Source organism: Kryptolebias marmoratus, linkage group LG4 (genome assembly GCF_001649575.2).
Source record: "Kryptolebias marmoratus isolate JLee-2015 linkage group LG4, ASM164957v2, whole genome shotgun sequence".
NCBI lineage: Eukaryota > Metazoa > Chordata > Actinopteri > Cyprinodontiformes > Rivulidae > Kryptolebias > Kryptolebias marmoratus.
In genome coordinates, this window is record NC_051433.1 from 13,516,094 (window position 1) to 13,543,766 (window position 27,673).

Genomic DNA, 27,673 nt, shown 5'->3' on the forward strand with positions numbered 1-27,673 from the left:
TCTTTACCGCAGATCGTAGTTCTTATTGTTCCATGATACAATCGTCTTTTCCCAAGAGGTAAAGCTGGAAACCTGGTAAATAATTAGCATCAAGGGAGAGCATAAATGACTGATTAAAAAATATTTTAAAAAATGCTGAATCTGTGGACTTGTTCTGCTTCAGCCGTCATGGAAAAGTTCTACAGGTTCACTGGTTAAATTTGTGTAATCGATGATTCATTGTGCGACTACATGAACCCGCTTGTTATTAATTATCCTGCTCATTGATCTTTAAAAGGATGTGAACCAAGTTAAATCAACAAGCATTCATTCAAACATTGTTGACGTGGTGATTGTTCCTGGTTAAGAAGCGGACCAGCGGCTGATCTGTGACGAAAAACACGGAAAGTGCCGACCTGTTTGGTTTAATGGACCGCGAGTCTGGTCGGCAAATATCCGTTCGTGTGTGATGAACCTCGTCGTTTGTGTGAACGGGCACATATAAAACGCCGCTCAGGGCAGCCAGGGGGTGATGGTGAAGCCTCCGCGTTGTTCTCCAACACTCATGTTTGTCCCGAAGAACCAGAGGTGGTCCTGCAGAGGATGGTGCCATGTCAGAGGTTCTCACAGCCGATGCTATTTTATTCGGGCTGCTGGTCTTTTCTGGCATTCTGGGAAACATCCTGGTCATCCAAGTGGTGAGGAAACACTTTATAGTTTACCTGTTAAAGGGAAGAGCCCGGCCGTTTTTGAAGTGATGATTTGTGGAGAAGTTATCAACAGTTAGGACCTTATCAGCCGTGACATGTGAGTGTACGTGTACTGCACATCAGTCCGTTTGCTCTGTTTAAAAGTTTACTCAACTCCAGGCGAACTGATGGATTCAGCACAGTCACACAGTCTATCTATGCTCAGCACGCATGCGATCACGTAGCAACACGAAGGTCCTTCGATTGGGAATACGGCGACAAACTAAACCAGTGGTGTCCAATCCTGGTCCTGGAGGCCCACTGTCCTGCATGTTTTAGTTTGATGCACCTGATTTGAATGTATGAGTGACTAACAGGCTTCTGCAGAACTCGAAGACCTGCTGAAGAGCAGGGAAACATCTAAAACGTGCAGGATGGTGGTCCTCCAGGAACAGGATCGGACACCACAGGACTAAACAAACGGTGTTGTGCAAAAGTGCAGAGCAGGCATATTCAGCTAAATTGCTCTGGGGGCCACAGCTGCTGAAAGCCAACAGGTCAGGGATCGGACATCCAGCAGTTATTTTCATTGCATAAATTTAATTTACGATTTAAGATCTAGTTTTATTTTAAATGAACTCCTTGGCAGGAGAGGTGAGTCGTGGAGCAACATTTCTCTGACTGAAATATTTGTCATTTCAGATTGTTTTTTCTGAAAGTCTAGTTTTATTTTAAATGAACTCACCGGTCCATCGGACTGAGGTCAACCGCAGACCAGATGTGACCTCTGGGCCGCCAGCTGAATGTAGGGGTTTAATTTAACTAATTTGACATTTTTGAGAAACAATTTTTATAAGGGCTCTTGTTTGGCTATCCATCAATCTGGAGGAAGACTTTTGCCTCTTTCTTCTACGACTGATGTCACGGCTGATAAAATACTAAATGTTGATAACTATTTGACAAAACATTGCCTTGAAAATGACCAGACTGTCTCTTTAAGTGGAAGAAATGTTTGGTGTTGGATTGACCTCAGTCTGCCTTGTTTCAGGTGCTTCAGTCTGCATTTGAGAGTCCTTCTCATAGACTCGCCCCCTCCGACACCATTTTAGTCCACCTGTCTCTGGCCAACCTGCTGACCTCCCTTTTCCGCACGGTGCCCATTTTCGTGACGAACCTGGGCCTGGATGCGTCTCTGTCTCCAGGATGGTGCAGGGTCTTCATGCTGCTGTGGGTGTGGTGGCGAGCCGTGGGCTGCTGGATGACCCTGGCGCTCAGCGTGTTCCATCTCACCACCCTGAGGCGGCAGCATGTGGCCTTTGGGCCTCTCGCGCTGCGGCGGGAGAGGCGGCGGGTGTGGATCGTGATGGGGCTGGTCTGGGGAGCGAATCTGGCCTTTTCCACGCCGGCGCTGGTGTACACCTCTCACATTGAAGGCAACGCCACCGTGGAGCTGATGGTGATAAGCTGCACCCCCCGGCCCCTGCTGGGCTGCGTCTGGGATTTCCCTTCCACCCAGCAAGGCTCGGCCTTCGCCTCCACTTCGCTCGCTCTCAACGAGATCCTGCCTCTGATGCTGATGGTTTTCACTAACCTGGGCACCCTTCACGCTCTGACCAAGCACATCCGAGCCGTGACCTCGGGGATGGAGTTAGGGGGAAGCCACGGGGAGCTGGACAAGCACGTGTCCACCGAACGTAAGGCAGCTCATGTAATCATGGCGCTGGTGTTGCTCTTCGTGGTCTGCTGGGTCCTGCAGGTCGCTGCAGTGACGTACTACAACTACGACGGGGGGCGCCACGCCGAGTGGCTGCTGACTGTGGCCCATTTCTCCGCGTCGCTGTTTGTAGGATTCAGCCCCATGGTGGTGGCTCTGGGACACGGGAAGCTGAGGAGGAAAATCAGGAGCATGATTCTGGTGTGGACTAAAGTTTTGAAATGTTACACCAAAGAGACCGGAGATGGGAGCAAATCCACCAAAACTGAGGGGAAACCAATCATTTCTGGTGTCAAGAAAGAGGTGAAGGTTATAACAGTGGAGGAAAAGGTTAAATCAAACAGCTGAAGGAAGAAAAATGAGTCTGAATGGATACTTTGGAGACAGGTTGTCTGTTTAATTGTTAAGCCACATCATTCTCCAGTTAATTTGAGGGGTTTTTTCAGCCAAAAAATAAAAGTCAGTCAGAGAAGCTCCATGCAGAAAAAGTCAGAAATCAGACAGTGGACTCAGGCAGGTGATGTCTTTACAAAAACCAAAATGTCTTTTCGCTGAAATTCTTGAGTTTTATTATATTTTGTTTTTGTAGTGACTGCATTAGATGTCAGTATTATTTTACTAAGTCAATAATACCTTCAGGGTTAACAAACCTGAAGCTAAAAACCCTCCATGAATTCAAACCCAGCGTAGTTTTTAAAGCTGAAGAGCTTCTTTCTACTCTAAAAATGATCCCTGCATGAGAGAAAACTGATAATAACAACGTTGTCAATAAAATTCACTGTAGACGGCAGCTGAGTGTTGTTGTCTGGTCTCTTTTTAGTTGAATTATTTAATATTTTTACCATATTTTAGCTACTTTTCTGTTCATTACATCTGCTTAGTCACGCTTTGAATTCTGACAAATTTACCATAAAAGCTTACTTTAACTCTGTGCTAATATTGTTTTTATGGATCTTTCCTAAAGCTAAATGTAGTTCTTAGTTTTACTTTTGCTTCTGTGTACTTTTTTCTTATTCTTAATTCATCTGTGTTTAGGTTTTCTTTCCGGGATTTTAGAGTTTGAGTCTCTTTAATACTACTGCAGTTCCTTCAGTGCCTCCATATTACAATCATTACAACTTTTTGGAGGTTTTTTTTTGGCTTGTTTTTTAATTTTACTTGCTGTAAAGCCCATAGTGTTACTCTCAGTTCAATGAAAAGATCTATAAATAAAATATGGTTGATTACTTTCACCTAATAATTCACAATATAGGGCAAGACCACTGTTTTAATTACTGTTTCCCTGTATTTTGATTAGTTAAATAAGACGAATCAACTTTTGGAAAATCTTTCACTGAAAATAAATATCAAGACATCTTTCTAAATAACAATTATTCAATCATGCAATACAAGTTCTGGACACTGCAATCCGTTTCCACACAAATATGTATTATTAATCCCATAAACTGAAGGAGGATCTTGCAGGTGGTTTATGATTGGGTTTGTTTTGTTCACCAAAGGTCGCCGCGCTCCGGCAGGGTGAGGCCGACTCAGTAGGTGAGTGTAGATTTGATGCAGGTACGCAGACCCCTGTGTCCCACTGCCAGGACGATAGGGGACCAGGCGATGAAGATGGTGTTGGCGAAGCGAGCGATAACCAGGAGAAACTCTGCCGAGGAGCCTTGGTTGTAGTTGAAGTAGTTGACAGAGATGATGCTGGTTCCCCAAGATAGAATGAAGAGAATGACAAGAGCGAGAATCACCTGGGAAAAAAGAAAAAATAAATCACACAGGCAAAGAAATTTTGAGTAAATCATACAAAAGTGGAATTAAAACAAAATGATACATGCATGACTTTTTAATATAACACTTAATTTCACTCCTGTTGCTGATATGCATCACTTCAGAGGGTTTTTTTTGGTTGTAGCCTCAGATTTCCTATCACCTTGGCTGCTCGCCTCTCTGCCGGGACCCGTTTTATGACGGGGGCGTCCTGCACAGAAGTTCGCATCCTGCCGTGGTTGTAGAGCGTGTAGAGGGAGGTCACGTTGGCCAGGACCATCAGGACGATCGGGAACACTTCATGTATGGCCATCGAGGTGGTGGCGTAGGCCAGGCCTGAGTAGTTGGAGGGAAACTTCCACACACAGCCCAGCAGGGGGCGCGTCGTGCTGCTGATCAGCATCAGGGTCTGAGAAAAGAGGGGGGAGAAACAGGAACGGGCATTTATTCTGCAAATTAGAGAGGTTTTTATGCTATTTAATAATAATAATTTCACATATGATACAAAAGGATAATTAGAGTCAATAATAATAATAAAAAATGGAGATGTGGGAGCAGTTCAGGCATGTATTATTGGAAAATAAAAATTCAGTTTAAATCATAAGTCATCTGACTGAAGATACTAATGAGCGTTTTTTTATGGGATGCCACTGCTTTGAAACATTAAAGAGACAGTTCAGATCTTTTGAAGTGAGGCTCTGTGGAATAGTTATGAACAATAATATCTTATCTGTTGTGATAGATCTTTGAACCACCTCAGAACAGACTGGATTGATGAGCTAACTAAAACAGATAACTATGATATCAGTCTTCAAACACACACTACAATAATAATAATCAGAAGAAATGAAAACATATTTCACAAACCCTCCCGTGCTGTGAATAGTGGACAAAAAGTCAAACACATAAAACCACACCTATCGCGTGAGTGCCTGACCTCTGTCGTGTTTTCGTTCCCGTTTGTGGAAAAGATGTGAGCAGGAATGGCGTAAAGGAAGTTGAGGAGCCAGATGAGGCTCAGACTGAGCAGCAGGGTCTTGTGGGTGCCCCACGGCCCCTGAAGGTTTCCGACGCTGGGAGCCACCCGCTTCAGGGTGTGGAGATGGAAAGCACTGAGGAACAGCGTCGACCACACGTTGACCGACCGCAGCCACACCCAGATCCCCATCAGGAACTTGCACCACCCTTTGGACGAATACAACTGCAACAACAAGAAGTTTCCCTACAGCTCAATGAGTAAATCTTTTCTCTGGTTTGCATCTCATTTTGACCACATGTGGATCTAAGAAAAACCCAAACCTGTTGAATAAATCCTAACTGCTGCTCGTTTTGAAGCCTTCTTACCTCGAACCCCAGATCTGAGATGATGAGCAGCACGTTCCTCATCACAGACACCATCAGGTTGGACAGGGCCATGTTCACTATGATGATGTCCGAGTTGTGCCCCCCGCCACGATCCATGATTACGCTCTTCCCGATCACCCAGATCACAATCACGTTACCCACAATTCCCAGAGCCACCAGAATGATGTAAAAAGCGCTCTGTGCAGGGGACACAGAGGTGCGAAGCCCCATCCCCACAAGTGTGGCGCTTTCCTCCTGCTTCGCTGTCTCGTTTGTTTCTAAATCCAGGATTTTTGAATCCGTTTTAACAGCAAGCTCCATCTTCCTTTCAAATGTCTGTCCAGAGAAGAGTTCAGGCTTCCAGCATCATTACCAACATGTTCAGCTCCAGTTATAACAAACCAGTAAAGCGTTTTGTTTTAAAAACTGCTGACATGTAAGTCTTTTCCGTCTCAGAGCTCGCAGAAAACGACGACCCTGGCAGCCTTTTGAGAAATCTACCGCTCTTAAGATCACAGAAAACCTCAAAGCATCACAATGTTTTCAGCCTTTGGGAGCTCGAGGTACATGTTAATGAAACACAAGAGATTAATCAACGTCCCTGATTGAAACGTGCTTGCTTCGCAGCTTTTTCTTCTTGAACCGTGACCCTGAGGGAAGTCAGGATCTTTTTGTTTGTGTGCATGCATGCACATGCTGCTGGTTTCCAGCAGATCATCTGAGAGCTTACATTTCCACTTTAGGCCAGTCACTACATTATAAAAACTACACCAAATTAATCAATTCATCTATGCAGCAGTGAATTATCTTGCTCTATTTTTTCTCTTTATATTTAGCACTTACTAACCACAGTGGGGTCAACACTAACGCAACTTTATTGCAAATGTCCACCTAAATTTGATGCTAGCATATTTGAAAATATGGTAAATAACCCTCATCGGAGACATGTAGAAGAATCCATGAAACTCTGCAGGTAAATATCCGGCACAAATCCCTCGCTCATAAAGAAATGACTCCGGGATTTTAATAAAAACGGAGCTCCTAAAAGACACTAAAACATAATTTAAACTTGTTTGTGTCCAGTGACATTTCTATCTGAAACATAACACTTGAGAAGGGGATGAACGATAATAAATACTTGAAATTTTAAATCCTGTTCAGTCAAACATTAATGTCCCAATTCATGCCTCCTATTGTAAAGGAATAGTTCAGATCTTTTAAAGTGGGATTCTGTGGAAAGGTTAGGAACACCCAATATCTTACATGTTGTTCATAACTCTTTTGAATTTGGAGAAACTGAGTTTGATTCTGACCAGATTAACTAACAGATAGAATGAGAGAGGCAAAGTGGAAAACAACATTTTCACAGCAGTTCGTGCAAGCCCTATTTTATAAACCTTTACGTAATCGTCAGTTTTGTCATTTATTCCTGCAGAAACTGTATGATACTTCTGCTGGAAGTGCTACAGCTAGCTGCTGCCAACTATTTTCAGTCGCAAATAACGGTTAAGCTCTTTATAAATAACCATGCAACATGAAACTGACAGTGATGTAAACATCTGTTAAAAAGGATTTGCACAAACGGTTCTAAATCTTCAATCGAAGCCATTTTAAGAAAGCAGAAATTCATTTTGGTCTCACTCGGACTAGCCTTTAGCTCGTCGGTTCAGTCAGAAATAAACTTTTTGTTTAAACCGAGGCTGAGGCTGTTCAAAGAGCAACATTATCTCCAACAGGTGAGATCAGCCACTGAAGCCCACTTTAAAAGAAACTGAAGTACTGATTTAACATAAGTGTTCAATCAATTATCCTCAGACTGTTATAATTTTTCTCTGCAACAATAATTCACCTCAAGATAAGCCTTTATATAAAGAAATAATACTCATTTTTTAATTGGATTCTGTGTAATAAATGTAATAATCTTAATTCTTCCTCTTTTTGCTCCAGTTGTCTGATCGTTTAAGATGTTTTTATCGACATCGGCAATCTTTTAGAGATGAGATGGGGGGAAAAAAAATTAAAATCTGTGTTTTTGAAGATCATAAGCATGACAGATACAGCCTATAATAGCAGGAGTTGAAGGAAAATAATTCTTCAGCTCAGTCAGCCACTGTTCATCTTGCAGTGCAGCATATCCCGTCTCCTCGACCCGAGCCGTAGACCGGAGACACACACACTCGGCTGTGTGGCGCGAGGCGTGTGAGTCGCGTCGAAGGAGCGGTAGGGGGCAGGAAATTGGAGGAGACGGAGCGCTCTGACAGGGAGCTCCGGGAGCTTTTCGTTTCCCAGCTGACCCAGTAGCCTTTCAGACCTTCCCCTTGTGATCGCCACTCTGCGTGCACCTCGTCTTCCTCCTGTGGCCTCAGCTGAAGGTCGGCGAGAGACGGCAGGGCTGCTGCAGGAACAAACGCCAGCGTGGATAAGATCAGTCACTCCGGAGATGGGGAACGAAACTAATCAAAAACAATAGACTTATCTGTCGGCGTACCTTTCTGAGTGCAGGCCCTCACAGACATGGCTCTCTCTTTGCCGTCGACGTGCAGAGCGCTGACTGTGACCAGGTACTGAGTGTCCGGCTCCAGGTCCGTCAGTAAAACAGAACTTCTCTGGCTGTCTAACGTCACGGTGTGAACAGCTCCACTCGGAATAGCTCCATACTCCAGGGTGTATGCCTGCACCCGAGCCGGCTGCAGGGGCCTCCAGCTGACACGGATCTGATGGGGCCCAGAGTCTGACAAGGACACCACCGCCGGACTTAAAACATCTGAGGGCGAGCAGAAGGAGAAACAGTACGATGATGATAGAACAACAGACGCAAACAGACGCTCAGCCTTTAGAATGATTCCCTTTAGTTTTATAAAAACATACTGAATATCTACAAATCTATGATTACTTGGAAAACCTCAGCATTCAGTTCCTACATTGCTTGACTGCATTTCACATAAGGCAAGACAAGATTAGGAAGACACTACATTGTGCAAAAGTTTTAAAACAGCGCACACTTATAGCCTGCTACCAATGTGTGTGTGGCGGCCTGTTAGCATAATACCTTATGAACCACGGGACAAATTTTAATGAAACTCTCAGAAAGTAATCATTGGAGGCAAATCTACAACTCATTAACTTTTGGAGTCAACTCGATTAAAAATGGCTGTTAAAGCTAACTGACATTAGCCAACACAAAAGCAGCTTTGATTCAGTCGATTTAACAGATATTGAGCTAAAACTTGGTGTGGTAGTAGATGAGATTCACTCACAACACATACTTTGAGCGTGACGTCTCATGATATTAGATGAGATTGCAAATAATGCTTTGATCAAAATGGCTCCCAGTCCATCATTTCTTAAAATAAGATGGTTTTAGTCTGAAATTCTGTCATGAAAGGCAGCAGGAAATATGCATTTCTTCAAAGAATGCAAGGTCTTTAATTTAAAACTGTTTTTTTGCCAAGTGATCTGTTATGTGTCAACACAACACAGCTTCCTCCCTTCAGTTTAAGATCTTTTTTTTTGATGCCTGAATGATCTTCAAGTCAGAGTATCGTCCTTTGAAACTAGTCGGGTACTGAATTGTAAAAAAGTCCAAAAAAAAAAAAAAAAAAATATATATATATATATATATATATATATATATATATATACAGTATGTACTGTATGAGGTATGACTTTTGCACAGAAATGTAAAGATGCAAATTAAAAGTATGAGTTTTTTTTAAACCTTCTTACCAGGAAGTGTGGTGAAGTTTACAGAGAGTGGCCTGAACAGCTTGTGGTTGGACTCCGGGTGGAGGGAAGCTGTGTACGTAGTTTCAGGCTGCAGGTCACTCAGCTCCACTCTGCTGGAGTCACCTGACAGACGCTCCCTGGTCTCAGGTTGGGTTTTACCCACGGACTGGTAACGCAGCTCATAGTACCCGCTGTCTGCAGTCAGAACAGGACGCCACTGCAGCTCAGCGCTGCGGGAGGTCAAGCGGACCACGCTCAGCTGTCCTGCACAAAATATTCCTACAGATACGACAAGAACAGACAGAAGTAAAACAGTTTTAAGTTACAAAACATGGCTTTTGTCTAATGTGTGCCATAAACTCCTGCTCCGAACACACACACATACTGATGATGGCCTCCCTCAGGTCTTCGGTGATGATTTCGATGCTGTCGATGTCCACGGCGTAGAGGTGGGACTCTACGGGAGGGGTCACCACACGTTTTAACACCTGGTGGTTCCCATGTATCGTAGAAACAACCAACACAGAAACGCCCCGAGCCTTCAGCTCCAACATCGGCTTTTCCACGGCTCCGGGCTGCACCCCGTCAGTCAGCCACAGCAGAACCTTCGGCACGCTCTGCTCCGTCTTCGCCAGGAGCCGCCGGGCCACCTGGATCGCCGCCTCCGTGTTGGTGTCTCCCTGCAGCTGGCCGACGCCGCGCAGGGCCTCCTGCAGGCTCTCCTGCTCGCCGTGGACGTCCAGACTGAACTCCAGGCGGGGGCTGGTGCCGACCTGCAGCAGAGCCACCCTCACGTGTCCGGGACCCAGCGAGAAGGGACGGAGCAGGTGAGCGGCGAAGCGCAGGAAGCGAGAGAACTCAAATTTGGTCACGCTTCCCGAAGAGTCGAGCAACAGGAGGATGTCTCCCTGACAGCCGCTCAACACTGCAGAACGAGAGGAGAAACAGGAGAGTCGGTTTAACATGCAGGTGTGATCGTGTACCAGAGTGTTCATTTTGTGTCAAACATTAATAGAACACCAGAAAAAGACATCCTAACCTATCACTGCTTGAATATGATATCTAAGAGTGCTGATCTCTCAGGAGAAACAACAATCTACAGAAACCCAAATAAGACGACCTCACACATTAAGGGATAGTTTTCCTTTTAACACAAAAATAGCTGCTAATAACCTCAGACAGTGAAGTCAGAACAAGCTGGTAAGTTAAAGAAAAGTTCACCAAACTGGACTTTTGACATGAAGTTTCAAGAATAATACAACAAGCCCATAAACCACCATGACTCTAATAGCGTCTCTCCCACATAAAGAGATTTAAGAGGAGCCTGATCTTATTATCGTCACAGCGGCAGTCCTTTAGGAAGCTTTTATATAAAGAGATAAAGGAAATAACAGGAGGATGAGGAGCCTTGCTTCGCGCACGAGCGGGACCAATCTCCGGTGCTGATCCAGCAGCATCAACACGTGTCAGAACGTACTGCACTGAAATAGCTTTTTATGGAGACGATTTTTGTTTTTGTTCAAGTGAGCGACCAAGAAAAAAAAAGTCAGTTTGTCATTTAAAAACAGATACATTGTAGAAAAGGAAAGCAAAGGAAGAAAATGTTAAATTAAACCCTTTTTTCCTTGGGCTTCCTCCTAATAAAACACACAGGCCTCAACCCTAACCTCTGAAAAATTATTGAATAAAACACCTAATTTTGTTTTTTAAAGAAAGCAATTGCATTGGAATAAATTGGAATAAATAGTAATAAAACAGAACAGTTGTAGTAACTAGAAACTGTTCTGTAAAATATTTGTCAGCAAATACAAAATACTGACACGTCTTTATCATCAGCTGCTGCCGTGGAGGGAGGGCAATCATTTCTTTGTTTGCAAAAAAGGTAAACATGAAATCATTACCTTTTGAACCTGATTAAAGATGGACGCCACAGCTATTTAACCTTAGCCGACACAAACATGTATCGGTCAGTTTTACAGATCAAGAGCTCAACTTTGGCGTGGGAGTAGCTGAGACTGATCGCCAACGCGTACTCTGACGTCTAACAGATGCTGCCTCATTACGCCTCCTTCTTAATCATCGACATCTTTTTGTAGCGTGACTGAAAAACGCACACCGCCTCTTTTATTGTTGCAGCAGGAAATCAACGAGTGAACTGGAAATCAGGGAGGAAAAAAACAAGACAGCACAACTAGTCAAAAAAAAAGGAGAACTTTCTAATAAAACACTGATACGGTGCAGAGATCACAAGAAGAAAGGAGTGTTAACAGGGAAACACACAGATGATGGTGAAAGGTGGACTTTATTAGAGCTGCTGATTTGGACGCAGAGGAATTTTCTTATCTTCGCATTCCTCTGAAGAAAAAAGGCGCAGGTGTACGTGAGTCGTGTCATCTGTGTTCAGGACCGCACGCCTCTCTGCAGAGGAATGAGAAACACGTTAATGTGTCCTGTGAAGTTTTCAGAGTCCGCTGCCATCCAGCAGGCAGCTGGTGAACGGATTAATGTCACTAAAGGACCGCTGAAGATTTCTTTCCACGAGGGAAACACAAACCACACTGGCTTTTTTCTAAATTAAATTACTGCTGCTGTAAAGAGTTTATGGGTCAAAATATTTACTCTCAACAGCGAGCGCCTGGAAGGATCCCAGCTTTTCAACTATTAGTCAGAATTAAGGATAAAACGTTCAGTTTCTCACTGAGGAAACGAGACGATCAACCTGTCCCGATGCACACAAACTCCATTTGATTTAAAATTCAGATTCATTAGGAGGAAATGATTCAAAACGCACCTACATCACATCGTGTTGAGACCCCACATTATTAAAATCGCTGCCATCGATGGTGGAAGGGCGATAATGTACGTCAACAACTGACTACCTTTTGGGTTCAAACTGATTCAAGAAGGCTGCCGCAGCTAATCAACCTTAAACAACATCAAAAAATAGGTAAAACTGAGCTATTTTTTCACAGATACTAAGCTAAACTTTGGCGTGGTAGTAGCTGAGAGTAATTTTCAACTCGTGCTCCTGTTAGAGTCAGAACTGTCTGTCTGTTAGCAAAATATCTCATGAACCACCAGACGGATTTTACCTAAATTCTCCAGAAGTAATAATTAGATGTGCGCCAACAACTGACTAAACTTTGGGGTCAATCCAAATCAAGATGGCTGCCACAGGTTACTGACCTTAGCAGACACAAACATAGCTCTAACACTGTTAATCCTACAAACACTGAGCTAAAGTTTGGTGTGGTAGTAGCTGAGAGTCATACTTTAGGAGCTGAGTCCAAAACCTCAGTCCAAAACACCAGCGTGAAAAGCGGCGGGCGACATGCATTCCTTCGAGGAGAGCCAGCTTTCCAAAGAGCTGTTTTTTTTTTTTTGTTTGTTTTGTTTTTCTCCCACATCTCTCTTCTCCCAGTTTTATGGCTAAACGACATTAAACAAACCGGAGGTGTGGGAAAGTTGTTCTTTTAACGTGATGTTTCAGCCAGATGAGGTCAGGTATTGGACGTAATATCTCCTGCGTGGAAAATATGACATTTTCCAAAGTTGGAAACATTTATTACACTCTAATAAAAACATCACATGAACAACTCGAGTCTAGTTTAAGAGCAGATGGTTAAAGTTTTACTTACATCATTTATATAAAAAACATCACAGTTTTTCTCTTATTATTAAACCTCACACTGCTCAAAATGACTCATGTTACAACATGACATAACAAATTATATTACTAAAAAATATCTAAATCAAAGGAGTGTTTTCCCTATTTTTAATGTCATGTGTTTCGGTTGATTAGTGCCTCATATTGAGCTCATCTTTATGTAATTTTCCAATCTGCAAAGAGCAGCGATCACGTAAAGCACTCCTGCGTGAAGTGAGATTGTGCATGACGTTAAGGAACTCAAGTACTTTTGAGTATTTGTGTTGTAAATGAGTAATTCATTGAACAGAAATAAAATCAGTGCCCGCAAGGAGTACTCCAAGCCATTATGGTTGTTACAGATAATTACACTGATTAAATGATAAACTGCCCCTCCTTAATTAAAGGTAATTAAACCCTGTTGTGAGACGAGACGCCGCATGTTCGCTCCAAACCGGGTAATAACTTGTTCAAACCACACTGAGGGGAAATGATCCGGATCTTGTTTCGTCTGACAAGTCAGCGATTGTTAACCAGCTTGTTTTGCATTTAGTGACTCATTAATTACATGAGGTCGAAGTATTTTACTCCGCAGTAAGGATGAAAACTCTCGAGCGACTCAAAGGTTTGTTAAACTTCACGTGTAAGGAGCGAAACCTCCTGAGCAGGTATATTTCCAAATGTTGCAACTCATTTCAAACTTGTTTTTATTTATTTATTTAATCTGATTTTTGCATACCTAACTATTTTATAGGATCTTTTAGTTTCTTTAGCTGACCTAGTAAACATTCAAATAAAAAAATGTTCATATAGCTGCTTGTTTTATCTACACATGCTGTAATAAAGTAAAATAGTTTGACTCTGGAAGAAAGTGAGAAAAGAGAACATGTTTTTGCAGTATTTTAGCACCAACAAGATGATTTCCAAATAAAACAAAACTTCATAATATAAAAAACTTAAATCATGCCAGAAAATAGACACTCAGAAAAAAAAGGGTAATAATAATTTAAACAACACAACAGCAAAACCCTGAAACATGACCTAATACTTTTTATGTTTGCCCAGTCTTTATTAGAAATGGTCTCTGTATAATACTTCAAAAAAGGCATTTTAGTTAAAAAACAAAAACAAATATTAAGAAAAGACTTAAATTTTTCAGATTTGAGAACTTATCTATAATCACAGAGAAGGAAACAATAAATTCCAACAAAATAGGCCTTTTTGGACAAACCTTATAAATTACATTATGTATAATTTATTGTGCTTTGGGAAGAGTTAGTATGATCAGCTACTACCACACTGAACTTCACATCAACCTCTGTTAGACTGAGTTGAAGCTATTTCTGTGTAGGCTAAGGATGATCAGCTTTGGCGGCCATCTTGTTATGGATACACTCCAGCGGTTCAGGAGATATTTTGCTAACAGACAAACACTTGGAGCATGTGTGGAGGATGACTCTCAGCTTCTACCACACCAAATTTCAGTTCCGTATCTGTCAAATTTACTGAATTATGCCCATGTTTGTGTTCCCTAGGGTCAGCTGGCTTTGGCGGCCATCTTGAATCAGATTGATTTTAAAAGTAAATCGGTTGTAAATGTACATCTGGTGATTACTCTGTGAGAGTTTCATTAAAATCCGCCCTCTGGTTCATTTATATTTAAAGGAATGACATGATTGCATTTGGTGGCGGGCGATAAACATTAAAAATGCCCCAATAATTCAGGCTGGTGGTGATATTAAACATCTGAGTATTAAAATGTACAAACTGGGTTTTAATTCATGTCCGCACATAATGCTTTTCTGAACCAAATTAGTTTTATTTTCCATGCAAATTATTAAAAAATCGAGGGTTCTGTGCAGAAATCCTTACAGCTCTGTGGTTTTCAGACCAGACTTCATTGAAAATATTACATTTTTTATTTTCTGGCTCCGGAATAAAAACAGAACAACTGTTCCTCTATGGGGTCGGGTCTCTCTGCTCTTATTGATCCATTCGGCTGCAGGTTCGAGTGCATTCCGTCCAATCTGTGGCTTTTAGGTGCGGTTTAAGGTGTGAACTCACCTGTGGCAGGTAGAGCTGCAGTCAGCCTGCCGCGCTGCAGGGCGGCGAAGAGGAAAACACAGCGAAGGAAAAAGACCCTCATCTCCCCGCAAACAACGATAAAACCCACCGAGGAACCTGGTGAGGAGCACGTCAGGCAGAGGAGATGAGAGGAAATCAAGAATTAAATCAGGTTAAAAAGCCTCCCATCGCTCAGCTCGCTGACGCTGATTGGTTTGTTTTTTACGCAGCTCTAAGAGCTCGCGCGCCAGGTAGGCTGCCTTCATGACTGAACCCGGATCAGTTTCCAGCCCAGGTCACTCCTCCCTCAGCTGCAGGCTCCGGAAACTCTCCTTATTGCTGCCGACAAAATATCTCCCGAATAACTGGACGGATGTCAATGAAACTTCCAGAAAGTCATCACTGGATCTTGATTATATTCAAGATGGCCGCCACAGCAACGCCATCTTAGCAAACGGCCATAACTCACTTAATATTACAGTTATGGAGTAAAAACCTGGCGTGGTGGTAGCTGAGAGTGATCATTAACTTATACCCTGAGCTCCAAGTGATCTCGCGAGATGTGAGTTCAAAACTTTGCCTTTAACTCTGTTTTTGTTAGCAAAATATTTCATGAACCACTGAATAGATCTGATTACTGGATGCACGTCTGCAGCTGATTAACTTTTGGAGTCTGCCTAACTGAAGATGGCCGACACAACCAACTGGCCCTGGAAAACGCGCACAGGGCTTATTTTTCTCCCAAGGAGTGCTAGGCCTTTCGTCACTTTAAATATGGTTTTATTTCATTAGAATAACTAGTTTCTGACTGACAGATCACATTTATCTGCACTGGAGTTTTATGATCGTCTGTGTCCGTATAAAGCCCACAAAATAACCTTAAAAAGGGCCCAACCACAAGTCTGACATGGCTGAAATAAATGCATATATATGTTGTTCCCTTCACCCAGTCCTGGAGGATATAGAGCTCTATTTCCTAAAGAAAACCCCTGAATTTGAACGCGAACATGAAAGGAAAAAAGGGGCACGACGCTGACTTCGATCGAGCTGCAGCAAAGAAAGCATTCATGCCATCCATTCAGCTGACGGCTGACGGACAACTTGGATCAAATGAAATCATTTATAACGGCTGATTACTTCTGTTTTCGCTTCTAGGTACCGATAGAAGACGAAGTAAATGAGCTGCTCTGACCGAATGTGGCCTGTGGAGACGCTGACTCAGCATTCCCACCACCGGATGCTCTCTGTGTATAACATCCCCCGTGTTGTTGTGGACAGAGAACAACATATTGATGAGCTCTGTCTGCACCGAGGAGTTATTAACTTCGAATTAATCTGCCATCCCCTTCCTCTGCCGCCGCCGCACAATTAACAGGATTTGTTGTCCAATAACGTCCACAAAGGCCAGACACTGAGCTGCAGCCGGCTCACCTGCAAGCATGCCTTCATGAGCCCTTAGTGAGGGTACGAGCTGAAAACCAGAGACGGAGGAAACTCTGAACTGGAAAGGGGTTTTGGCAGGTATCGATCAGGAGGGACAAACCGAAACACGATGGAGACTTCCTGCCTCCTGACTCTGTAGTCACCCGGGGCGTGTTTGGCCGAGAGCTACAAAACTGGAGTTTTCCCGTCAAACTGAGTTAGCAAACAGAGCTTTTAGGTCATGGGCGAATGTGTGTGTGTCAGCATCAGGTGTTCATGTGTCTGGGAGAGTTGACTAAAAAGTCAAAAAGAGACAATCACAGGGACGATTATAAAAAAATCTCCCACAAGCAAGAGCTGACACACATCATGCGGTAAAATGCAGCATAAAGAAATAAATGCGTAAAAGCCCAGCAAACCTTGAAGGAACACGTATCACCTGTTTGCCTATCGTAGCGAAGCTTTACGATCAAACATTCCCACGATGAGAAGGGACGGAGGGGAAGGCCTTCTGGTTGACCGAATGTGTTGGGGACACTTTTCAGCTGCTACCGCGCCACGTTTAGCTCAGTGTTTGGAAATGGACTGAGTCCTGGCCGTTTCTGTGTTCCCTAAGGTCCATCAGCTGTAGATGATAACGCTCTGAAGGTTTCGGTTTATGAGATATTTTGCTAACACCAACAGTTAATGCACACCGTGTGGAGCTCAGAGCCTCTCAGCTTCTACCACACCAAATCTTAGCTCAGTGTCTCTAAAGATTAAAGCTGTTTTTGCTTAGCTGTGGCGACCATCTTGAATTGGATCAGCTGTAGACATACATCTAAAGATTACTTTCTGACAGTTTCAGTAAAGTCCATCTACTGGTTCAGGAAGTGTTTTTTTTTTTTGCTAAAACTACAGACTAATAAACACACAAATACTTGGAAAAAACATTATCGCCCTTTTGTCTTCGGCAGCGACAATAACAACAAAAACACGCTTTACTAAAGAAAGAAAGAAACATTTATTTAACTTGTTAGCTTTTGACTTTTAGTTTATCTATTATGTTTGTTCTGCACACCTGATTAAGCTTGTAACACGTTTTCATTCTTCAACCTGAATATTAATTTCCGTGCAGCTCCAACATGGCTGCTCGTTAACGCCGCTCCTGTCAGACTCGCTCAGGGACTAAACTCAGTTCTGATAATCAGCTTTTTACTGACAAGTTCATTAGTTCTGCTTTAACGGCTCGCCGTGTTCGTCATGTCAGACATCCTCACACAGCCACAAGGCTGCAGCTCAGATATGAAAGGGGTTGGAGTTATTTTGAAGCGCTCAGCTGTGAGCAGTCAGCATCTTACCTGCGGCAGACAGAACGTCTTACGAAGGAGCCGAGCTAACAGCTGGTCTCGTCTAAATGTTTTCATGATTTCTGCACATCTAAAACCTACCAGACCTCGGCGAGTTGTTTACAAACACATTTATGGTTATTTACACTAAAAGTGGGCCACGCTGGAGCACAACGAGCTCAAATCCAATCAGTGTAAGAACAGGCAGCTTTAGGCCCCGCCTCCATAACGATCTGATGCCGAAGTAACATGGTGTAAAAATCCACGACGCAGCTATTTGGAATCATCCACTACATCTTACAAATGTCTGAACACAGTTTTATTTCACCCCATTTGACAGCTGTTAATAAAAGCAGTTCATTAAATTAAATAAACACTCCGGGACTTTGACGAGACTTAATTAAACACAAAGAATTAGTTCATGAGATGAGTTTTGGCTGCGCTCAAAAGCGTTTTCTGACAATCAGTGACCCAGAAAACACGCCGCGGCGTCTTCGGTTTCCTTCATTCGACCCTCTGGAGGCTCATTTGTACGATTATGTCAGAACAGCTGGTGTCAGATTTCTGATTCTGACACAGTTTTAGCTGAAGGAGCAGCTGAGGTCCGACTCTGATGTCCGACGGTCGCCTGTCGGATCAGCTGAAAGGAACGCAGAATTCAGAGAGCGATCGAGCGGAAATGAGATGAGGGGGAAAAACTGAATTAATGCAGACGCTGAAGGCACTTTTCTGCAATAGCTGGAAAACCAGCAGGAGCAAAAAAAGAGAGAAATGTTTCTGAATCCGGTGATGTGCTCCCCGGTTAGACGTCCTCAGCTGGGTTTTAAAAGTGTGGAGATTCAGGATTCGGGACACGCAGCAGGAGAAACAAACACGACCTGAAAGTCGAGTCACGTACGCCGGAAAGAACTGCTCAGAGAAGCCTAACCTGCGTGTGTCTGTCTGTTAGCAAAATATCTCATGAACTCGCGGGCAAACGTTTATTGAACTTGCAGAAAGTAACCACTGGATGCACATCAAGAGCTGATTAATCTTTGGAGTCAGCCCCTTTCAAGATGGCTGCCACAGCCAACCGTCTTTAGAAAACACAAAACTGGTTAGAACTCAGTCGATTTTGCACACATTGAGGTTAAATCTGATGTGGTAGTAGCTGAGAGTCATTCACAACATGTGATATTGTATGAAATCTCACAGAATGTTACTTTTAAGGTTTGACCAAATCGGCTCTAACGCCGCCGTCTCCCTTCATATCGCTGGGCGACATGCATTCCTTTGTAAGGCTCCAGAATCAATTTGTTCGTCTTTGCACTTTCATATGAACAAATTCAGATCTCCAGCTTATTAAAGAGCCTTTAATTTCAGCTTCAGCACATCGTTTAGAACAAAACTGCCTGCTTCTGAGGCCAGAGCTAAAATATCTAAGAATCCATTTGATCTCCTGATGACAAAACCTCCGGATGTTTCAGAGCTATAAAAATCCCCCTCTGGATGACGGCCCTCAAGGCCAGAAATGCCTTTTACTGCAGAGGGACTTTTAAAGAGCCAGTTTGTTGTCAGATGGAGCTTGAAAGAATTGGTTTTCGTCCTCGTCTTTTTCTCCTCCTCGGCTCTCTGTGCAGCTCGAACATCTCACCCGTCTGCCTGTTCCTGTTCAGGGTCGAGGGGAGCTTGGTGGGAAGTTTACTTTCAAATTAAAACTGTGCAAAAAGAAAAAGGAAAAAGAAGGGGTGGGGGTTGAACACTAATTGAAAGCGGCGAACCCAATGCTCGGACTCATCGTGGATTCCAGAAAAAAAGAGTAATTTATTTTAAAATAAAAGAACAAAAACAAAAAGCTGACGAGGCAGCAAAACCAAACTGTAGCGTTAATGACAAAGTAAGACATGGGCAAGGACAGCGGACCAGCGAGTAAATGGAGGAAACGACCAGATTTTAAAGCAGAGGGTGATTAGGGGAAGTGGGCACAGGTGAGCGATTACAAACTAGGAGCAGGTGGAAATGGGCGTGGCAGCAAACAAGCGATGACAGAGAGCAAGTGAATGATGACAGGAAACAAAGACATGAGGAACAAAGACTGACTAAAGATAACTAAATAACAAAATAAAAGATACAATAACCCCAAACTGAAAGATGAACCAGAAACACAAGAACCTCAGATCCTGACACTAATGTGAAAACATATAAACTAGATGCTGTGATGGTGTTAAAAAAAAACTTCAAAAGTTGCTGTATTTTCCCTGCAGGCATCATCAGGATTTTAGCTGGATTCCTCATCAGATGTTTTGAATAAGGCCCGAGGGTGGTAGGAGTTTAAAAAACACTATTTTATGATGATCATCATCACTTCGTGGCGTCTTCCCCGTCAGGCTGAGCTCAGAGAAGGAGGGGGGGACCATTAGCTCCCTGCTGGTGGAGGGTTTCAGGACCAAAGAAGCTGCTCAGACCACAGGTTTCCTCTGCGCCTCATCGATCTGAGGCAGAGCCGCGGGGAAGAACAGCAGCCAGGTCAATGTGTTGTTCGTCGCAGCTTCAGCTCTTCTTCGGCTCTTGGTTCACCAGAGAACGGAGAACGAGACCATGAAACCGATCAGGTCCTCCCTGAAGCGTCAGATCTGTTGGACGTCAGGGAAACGGGTCCCCATCCTGTGGCCTCGGGCAAAATGATGTTCGTTTATTGAGCCGAAGCTCTGAACAGAACAGCTGACAGACAAGAGATCGGGAGGAACCAGAGGGCGCTGAGAAGTGAGCGACTGCTGAAATGTGCCGAAGAGGCTGAGCTGTTCGAGCTAAAAGGAGCAGAACACCAGCTGAAAGGCTAAAAGGAGCAAAAGAAGACAACAGAGTAAATACAATGAGGCAGACTTCGAAGACAGCAAAGTTTCTGAAGAAATTGAAGACACATGATTGGTGCATATTTAGAAATGAAGTGAAATATTTTAAAAAGTATAAAAGGTACAAAAGCCAAAAGTCATAGCTCCCATCTCCTGAAAGAGCTGAAAGGTTTGAGATGTGAACGGAAGCATGCAGAAGTAGATAAATGGACAGAAAAAAAAACAGCAGGAAAACAGTAGTGTGATTTACCCCACGTTTTTTTTTCTCTAAATGACTTTCAGCTACAGAAACTGTTAATAAGTTAAATTATCCAAATGACAAATCTTGTGCAACTTTTACAGTATTTTGTTTAAAATACATTTACCGTATTGCTCATTTCTACATTCCAGTTTAATGTTGTTTTTGTCAACTAATATCTTCATATTTTGGTGAGATTTTCTGTAAGTTACATTTAAACCTCCCAAAAGCTGGACTGAAACATGTTATGTTCCCATCAAGGATGGTTAAATAATTGAGAAAATTATCTTATTTTTTTGTCTAATTTCTTTACCCACTTTTCCTTGTTTTGGGGCTGTGGAAGAAAAGCCAAAATGAGGCTTCATGGTGGGATATGAATCTCAGCTCACAGCAAGAATAATCACATTAATAAAAAACCGTGGAAGTTTCCACTGCAGACAGATTGTGATATATAAATGGGGCTGAGCTGATTGCATTTTGTAATTTACATAAAGTGGTAATGGCCCTCTCTCTGCTGTGCATCCAGCGATCAACCTGCAGCAGACTGAAAACAGTAAAACAAACTCGCACGTACAAAAAAACAAAAAAACTATCTGATTCACAAACCAATTTCCTTCTGTCTCTGTGATGCTGCAGAGGAGGCGTGTGGAGGCATGACTAAACAAAGATGGTCACTGTTTCAACCTAAAATCTTCAATGATAAGAAACGACAAAGTTGTTAAAAATAATGTTACTGTGAGACCTCACGCTGCTCAGAGTCCTGAACATGTTGTGAATGACTCTCAGCTACCACATTGTCAAGTTTTACCTCAATATTTGTAAAACTGACTGAGTTAGATCCATTTTCATGTTGGCTAAGGTTGACTAGCTGTGGCGACCATCTTGAATCAGGTTGACTCCAAATGTTAATCAGTCCTAGATGTACACCTAGTGACTACTTTCTGAGAGTTTCATCAAAATACATCCAGTGGTGCACGGGATATTTTGCTAACAGACAGACATAGAAGACTCAAATAGTTAATGCCTCAGTTTTAAAGAAATATCTGGCGCAATATACAGTGCTCAGAGTATATGTTTTGGATGACTCTCAACTACTACTGTGCTAAATTTTAGGTCAATATCTGTAAAACTGAAAGAATTGCAACCATTTTTGTGTTTACTAAGGTCAGTTGGCTGTGACTGCCATCTTGAATTAGACTGGCTCCAAAAGTTAATCAGTCGTAGATGTTTATCCCATGATTATTTGCTGGGAGTTTCATTAAAATCTGTCCTGTGGTTGTTGAGATATTTTGCTAACAGACAAACTTGGGCAAAAACATCTTTGTCCACCTTTGGCCTTTCAGCGGTGGGCGACAAAAAGGAAAGCATTGTATTTGTGATGCTGAAGTATAAAATGAGACTTTAAATAGAACAAAAAACTCTGTCCAACAAGTTTATTACTGTTATTATTATAAATATTATAGGGAGGAAATACAGCAGAGCTCCATTATGACTCCTCAGAGGGTCATAAGTTCAGTAGTTTAATAAAAAACAGGCTTTTATTTTGCCAGCTTTCCTCCCCCCATCAGAGGGGTGATTGTTCTGCCTTCCCAGCTCTCTGTTCCTCTCAATCCTGACGCAGTCCTGCAGTCGGGCCTCGGCTCAGAGCCGAGCTGCAGGGAGTGAGAGGACCGAGGAGCTGAACTCACACAGGACGTCAGCAGCTTCTCCGGTTCGTCTTTAACTGTGACTCAGCATTTATTCACTTCACTGATGACCTGATCACAGTTTCCAGTCAAACTACTTCCACATACTTTGAGCTATTGAACCAGTTCACATATCCAAATTTATATTGGGAACAGTGAGTTACGACTTTTGGCTTTTGTAACTTTTATACTTTTTTTAAATAACTAACTTTATTCAAAACAAACCACAGAAAGAAACTGAGATCACTTCAGTTCCTTTAAAACAAGATTCTCTTTCAAATCTGCTTCAGCATCCTCAGTCTGTTTTTGTTTTTTATGGTACTTTTAGCTTTTAGCAACTGTTCCGCTGCTTTTAGCTATTAGCTGCAGTTTTACTCATAGTTAGCTTTAGCTTCTGTTTTGCTTATTTTAGCTCTTGGCTTTTGCTCTACTACCTTTAGCTTATAGCTACTGTTTTGCTGGTTTCAGCTTTTAGCAACTGTTCTGCTACTTTTAGCTATTAGCTGCAGTTTTACTAATTTTGCTAGACTTTTTTTAGCTTTAGCTTCTGTTTTGCTGATTTTATCAACTGTTTTAGATTTTAGTCACTGTTCTGCTGTTCTTTCTGTTCAGTTTCAGCTGAAAACACTGAAAAGATGCTCTCTGGGTTCAAGATCAGAGGCTCGTATCTTTACAGAAATAAGACATGAGGGTGTCCTGATTTCCTTCCTGTCTGCACATATTTAACAGATTTTCATTTGGAGCTTCGATTTTATGGTCTGTTGCCATGAAAGGCGGGCTATCATGTAATTGCATGTGTGTGTGTGTGTCTGAAAGTCATCATTGAATGTATGTCTACAACTGAGTACCTTTTAGAGCAAACAGAAAAAATGCCTCTAACTCTGTCAGTTTTATGAATATTGAGCTAAATCTTGGTGTGGTAGTAGCTGAGAGTCATTCACAACACGTACTCTGACTGCTCAGAGATCATGCAGCATCTTTGTTGAAAACTTTGGGATTTTAATCAACAGTTAGTGTAATTAAACTGTAAAAGCTCAGGTCTTTGTCCTCTCATATCACATGAATCGTGTCATCGAGCTCCGTGTCACATCAGCCGCAGACCAGACGTGCACAACCCTCAGGCCTGAATTGGACACCTTCATGGACACACACTCACAGAGAAGACACACGCTGGGCTGTGGACAGATGAGCTGCGGAGACGAGGAGGACACGGATCGGCTCAAGAGATTCTGGGTGGACGCCTGGATAATCAGCCTCCAGGGAGCGAAGACAGGAGGACAGGGCGAGGACGTCTTGGTGTGTTGGGCTTTGATGCGAGGGCTTCTCTCTGCAGCCTCACGCTGCTCTCACATCGACGTCTCGGTGATCAATCGCACGCCCCGCAAAGAACACGATTACTCCTGCAGCAGGAGCCACTTTCACCGCCGTTCATGGCTTCAGCTGAATTCGTCTCATTTGTTTAACCTCAAAACGTCTGGCTGCAGTGATTCAGATCAGAAAATCTGATCTGATCAGAGATCGTCTTCAGCTGCCAGATTGTTTATGCGGGAATGGCCGCCTGCCCCACATACCTGACTTCTACTGGAGTCATGAAGGCAGACGTCAGGACAGGTTCACTGTCGCCTGGAAGCAAACCAAAAACAACGTTCACAGCTCCAGATTTTACCAACATATGTAACCGTGGTGTGCAATTTTATGTCTAAAAGAGTCGTTTCTACCATCGTTCCAACTAAATGAAGTGTGTAAAGAGCCACAAAAGCTTAAATACTTAAAATAAAGTTAACATACTTGATCGTATTTTATTTTAAGCTATTCATTTAAAAAGCTGTAGTTTATGTTGCATCATAAAAGTGCGTATTTTCAGAACATGGTCCATGTCATCACCCAGTCAGTGTTGATCAGACTGAAGTGAAATGTTTGAGGTTTGAGCTGCTTTAGGTGCTGAAACGTGCTCCTGAGGATTTTTTCTTTGGCTCCTCTGTTTGCTGAAGAGAAAAGTCTGCTTTTTATTCTCAAGTTTTGCTTTTCAAGCCAAAACCCTTTCATAAAAGCCAAGGCTGGGAAAATAGCAATCACGTTCTTACCGTCATTCAGACAAGTCCTGCTCAGCTCCTGATGAAACCCTGATTAGTTTTGATTTATCACATTTTCGATGCCTGATGTCTCTCTCACCGAGGAGATTTGTCTGGAGTTTGGGACAAAGCTACGGGCCTCACAAGTCACGTCTTTAAAAGGTTCAAACTGATCTGGGCTGTTTGTCTTTTGATTTAAAAAAAGAGATTTACTTAAATCCAAATAAAAACCTGCAGGTATTTCTAAAACTACGAGGGAAGATGCAACATGCTCAGCTTGAAGGATCACTGCTAGTTGTTTCCTGATTAAAGGCCTGGCATTCTTTGAAGGAATGCATATCGCCCTCCGCCTTTCACCCCCGGAATTTAAACTAAGATCATCCTACGACGAGGAGGGGCGGAGCTGTGGCCATTTTGAATGATGATTTGTTTCATATTGCGAGCTCTCAGGTGATCTGTTAGCACTTGAAGTATGTGTTGAGGATGACTCTCAGCTACTACCACACCACATCTGAGCTCAGTGACTCTAAATTTAACTTAGTTATGACAGTTTTGGGGGTTTACTAAGGTTGCCTTGCTTTGGTGGCCATCTTCAGGAGGTAATCAGTTGTTGAGCTACATCCAGTGTTTACCGTTGATAATTTCATTCAGATCAGTCCAGTGGTTCGTGAGATATTTTGCTAACAGACAAACACACACACATGAAAAACATTCTCATATAATACGTACAATAATTTTATATAGAAGCACCACAGAGCTGTAAGACAGAAAGGTGTTTTATTCCTGGAAAATAAAAGTAACCAATCTAATAATGGATCAGGGATCTGATCACAGATGTTTTATCTTCATCATCTTTCTCCCACTTTGATCATTAACACAAACAATGTGACAGTAAATCCACAAAACCTCGACTAAAGCTTTCAGAAATTTATTAAAAACATCGTAAAAAGCATTAAATTAGGATGTGTCCAGCTCACAGTTCTGTCTATTCATAAACAACATAAATCCTCTTAAACAGCAGGGTTCAGTTAGTGCTCACAACAGGACATTAATCACATCTTAATGTCACACACAAACACACACACACACACACGGATGTGCTCATCATGTGTGATGCTCAATTAGTGACCGATGATTACTGATTACACTGATTAGGGTCCATTATTCTGCCCAGAAATCCAAACTACAAACTGAAGAGATGTTTAGGAGCCATTTTAAGCGCAGTGGTCGCATTTATTTTAATTTAGTTTAATTTGTTTTCATTCTCAGACGGTAGAACCATTATTAAACGAGTTTAAAGCTGAAGTCATGTTGCTGATTGATCTCTGCAGCCATCAGTACCACAGATGGTTAAAAGGTCGATTACATCAAAGATCTTTTTTGTCACCTACGGCCAAAAAAGGCGGGCAATAATGTACCTGCGTGTGTGTGTCTGTTAGCAAAATATCTCATAAATCAGTGGACGGATTTTAATGAAACTCTCAGGAAGTAATCGCTGGATGTAGTCAGTTTCCTGCCTGTTTTTCTCAGAGAAATCTGTCACCATCTCTGCCCTCATGAGAGGAAAGATCCCACCAACAGACATCCTCCTCCTCTTCCTCCTCTTCCTCCAGCCTGTTTTCTCATCACCCTCCTTTCAGTTCGCGGTTTAATACTTTCCGCTGCATCCCTCTCCCCATTTTCAGAAAATTAAAATCCATTTTCCCCATGCTGCGCTCTTGTGCCATTACAGGCTTATTCTCCGTCTCCTGTGGCTGCCGGATGAAAAGGGGGAAGAAGCAGCGCGGGTTTTTAACGAACACTAATCCAATCTGCTGAGAACGACCTGCTGCCCTCGGGTCGTATCGCACAAATCCCCATTTCTGTCCAGACAGAGTCATCCCAACCCAGACCTGCAGGTATTCTGAACGCCCGCAGGTGAGAGGCTTTCGTGTTGAGTGGATTTTTACTCCTGGTTTGTGTTTTCAGGCAGCAAATAAGACATGATTTCTGCAAGTCTCATCAAAATTCGTACAGTGGAACATAAAAGGTTCGGCCTATAAAAATGTTTTTTTTTTGTCCAGAATGTTCGATAAACTGTTTAATAAAGGAAATCAAAGACAAAAAATTAAAAAGCTGAGGTTTGCAGAAGAGAAGACCGTCCTTTTTCTCCACCATGGGATGATGGAGAGACAGAGAGGTGGAGAAGGGGAAGTAATGTTCGATGGGATGAGAGCTGCAATTTTCGGTTTCAGGAAAGTGACACAGTGTGTGTGAGTGTGTGTGTGTGTGTGTGTGAGAGAGAGAGGGAGAACGAGCAGGAAATGGACAAAGAGATCTGGATGTAAATGGCTCACAGGACAGGCTGTTTTCTTTCACGAGAGTGCTTCAGAAAGCAGCAGAGAAAGGGACAAAGAGAGAGTGGAAAAGGACGTGAGCAAAAAAATCTTTACCTCTCAGTTTCTATTGTCTATAAGTGTGGGGTTTTTTCGATTTTATTATTTTAAAATGTCGGTGCGTTCTTTGCTGCCAGCTCAGAGACAGTTTTGGAGCGTCGCAAAGCAGGCCCGGCTTCAGGTGGAAATAAGAGAAATAATATATTAAAAACAAGCAAAGCAAATATTCTCCTTCATGATTGCCTGTGATTCTGAGGTCATTTTTTCTGAACAGAGGCCCTGATGAGCTGTGATTACAGCTATAACCTGAAAATGGATAATACAACCCCGTCATTACAACCAGCGGGAAGGGAGCGCGTTGTATTTGACAAAAGCCTCCTTTAAAAACCACACAGGATCGGTGGCAGATAATCTGCCGTGAACAGGAACTCTGCAGGAGGTGTAATCTGTCAGGTCCTGGACACCTGCAGGTTTCTGAGCAGATTTAAACCTTCACCATAAAATGCTCAGCCTCAACAGCTGAAATCCACACGTCCTGAAGAAAATAAGGTCATATAGGATGTGTAAGTTAGCTGGCATTGAAACATTTTAATATTGTTCAGGTATAAAGGTGTTTTGTTTACCACTAAATGTTTAATATGTTACAATGGACACGTTTGCTTCCTTTAACCTGGTCCGTTGGGTCCTTTCACCTGGTCCATTGGGTCATTTCAACTGGTCTATTGGGTCCTTTAACCTGGTCCGTTGGGTCCTTTAACCTGGTCCGTTGGGTCCTTTCACCTGGTCCGTTGGGTCCTTT

The 27,673-nt window shown here is 42.7% G+C and overlaps 3 protein-coding genes across 4 annotated transcripts; 1 reads left to right on the top strand and 2 right to left on the bottom strand.

Annotated features, from left to right (window-relative positions):
• The first annotated feature begins 401 nt into the window (after positions 1-401).
• LOC108235597 (olfactory receptor class A-like protein 4) lies at positions 402-2,928 on the top strand. The gene is made up of 2 exons (XM_017415705.3): positions 402-677; positions 1,717-2,928. Exons 1-2 carry the CDS (start codon positions 591-593, stop codon positions 2,728-2,730), a joined length of 1,101 nt encoding a protein of 366 aa, XP_017271194.1. The 5' UTR covers positions 402-590; the 3' UTR covers positions 2,731-2,928.
• A 478-nt stretch (positions 2,929-3,406) lies between these two features.
• On the bottom strand, positions 3,407-6,808 carry LOC108235598 (olfactory receptor class A-like protein 4). 2 transcript variants are annotated; one of them, XM_025005826.2, is made up of 4 exons: positions 5,488-6,808; positions 5,081-5,344; positions 4,307-4,552; positions 3,407-4,124 (listed from the first exon to the last, which is right to left on the bottom strand). In XM_025005826.2, the coding sequence occupies exons 1-4, from the start codon at positions 5,806-5,808 to the stop codon at positions 3,912-3,914; spliced, it is 1,044 nt and encodes a 347-aa protein (XP_024861594.1). In that variant the 5' UTR covers positions 5,809-6,808; the 3' UTR covers positions 3,407-3,911. The 2 variants fall into 2 exon arrangements, with proteins under 2 accessions (XP_024861594.1, XP_017271196.1); XM_017415707.3 differs by having other exon boundaries at positions 5,081-5,365.
• A 45-nt stretch (positions 6,809-6,853) lies between these two features.
• Positions 6,854-15,190, bottom strand: LOC108235596 (von Willebrand factor A domain-containing protein 1). The gene is made up of 5 exons (XM_017415704.3): positions 14,924-15,190; positions 9,599-10,138; positions 9,214-9,492; positions 7,976-8,251; positions 6,854-7,882 (listed from the first exon to the last, which is right to left on the bottom strand). The coding sequence occupies exons 1-5, from the start codon at positions 15,003-15,005 to the stop codon at positions 7,602-7,604; spliced, it is 1,458 nt and encodes a 485-aa protein (XP_017271193.1). The 5' UTR covers positions 15,006-15,190; the 3' UTR covers positions 6,854-7,601.
• Between the last annotated feature and the right edge of the window lie 12,483 nt (positions 15,191-27,673).

Bases quoted from the DNA above. Each gene is read 5' to 3' on its own strand.
- LOC108235597 (XM_017415705.3), top strand. From the start codon at position 591: ATGTCAGAGGTTCTCACAGCCGATGCTATTTTATTCGGGCTGCTGGTC. The intron at 678-1,716 runs GTGAGGAAACAC...GCCTTGTTTCAG, and splicing joins ACATCCTGGTCATCCAAGTG to GTGCTTCAGTCTGCATTTGA.
- LOC108235598 (XM_017415707.3), bottom strand. From the start codon at position 5,808: ATGGAGCTTGCTGTTAAAACGGATTCAAAAATCCTGGATTTAGAAACA. The intron at 5,366-5,487 runs GTAAGAAGGCTT...ATTGAGCTGTAG, and splicing joins TCTCAGATCTGGGGTTCGAG to GGAAACTTCTTGTTGTTGCA. The intron at 4,553-5,080 runs GTCAGGCACTCA...CTCTTTTCTCAG, and splicing joins GGAACGAAAACACGACAGAG to ACCCTGATGCTGATCAGCAG.
- LOC108235596 (XM_017415704.3), bottom strand. From the start codon at position 15,005: ATGAGGGTCTTTTTCCTTCGCTGTGTTTTCCTCTTCGCCGCCCTGCAG. The intron at 10,139-14,923 runs GTGAGTTCACAC...CTCGTTCTGCAG, and splicing joins TGCAGCTCTACCTGCCACAG to TGTTGAGCGGCTGTCAGGGA. The intron at 9,493-9,598 runs GTATGTGTGTGT...TCGTATCTGTAG, and splicing joins CCTGAGGGAGGCCATCATCA to GAATATTTTGTGCAGGACAG.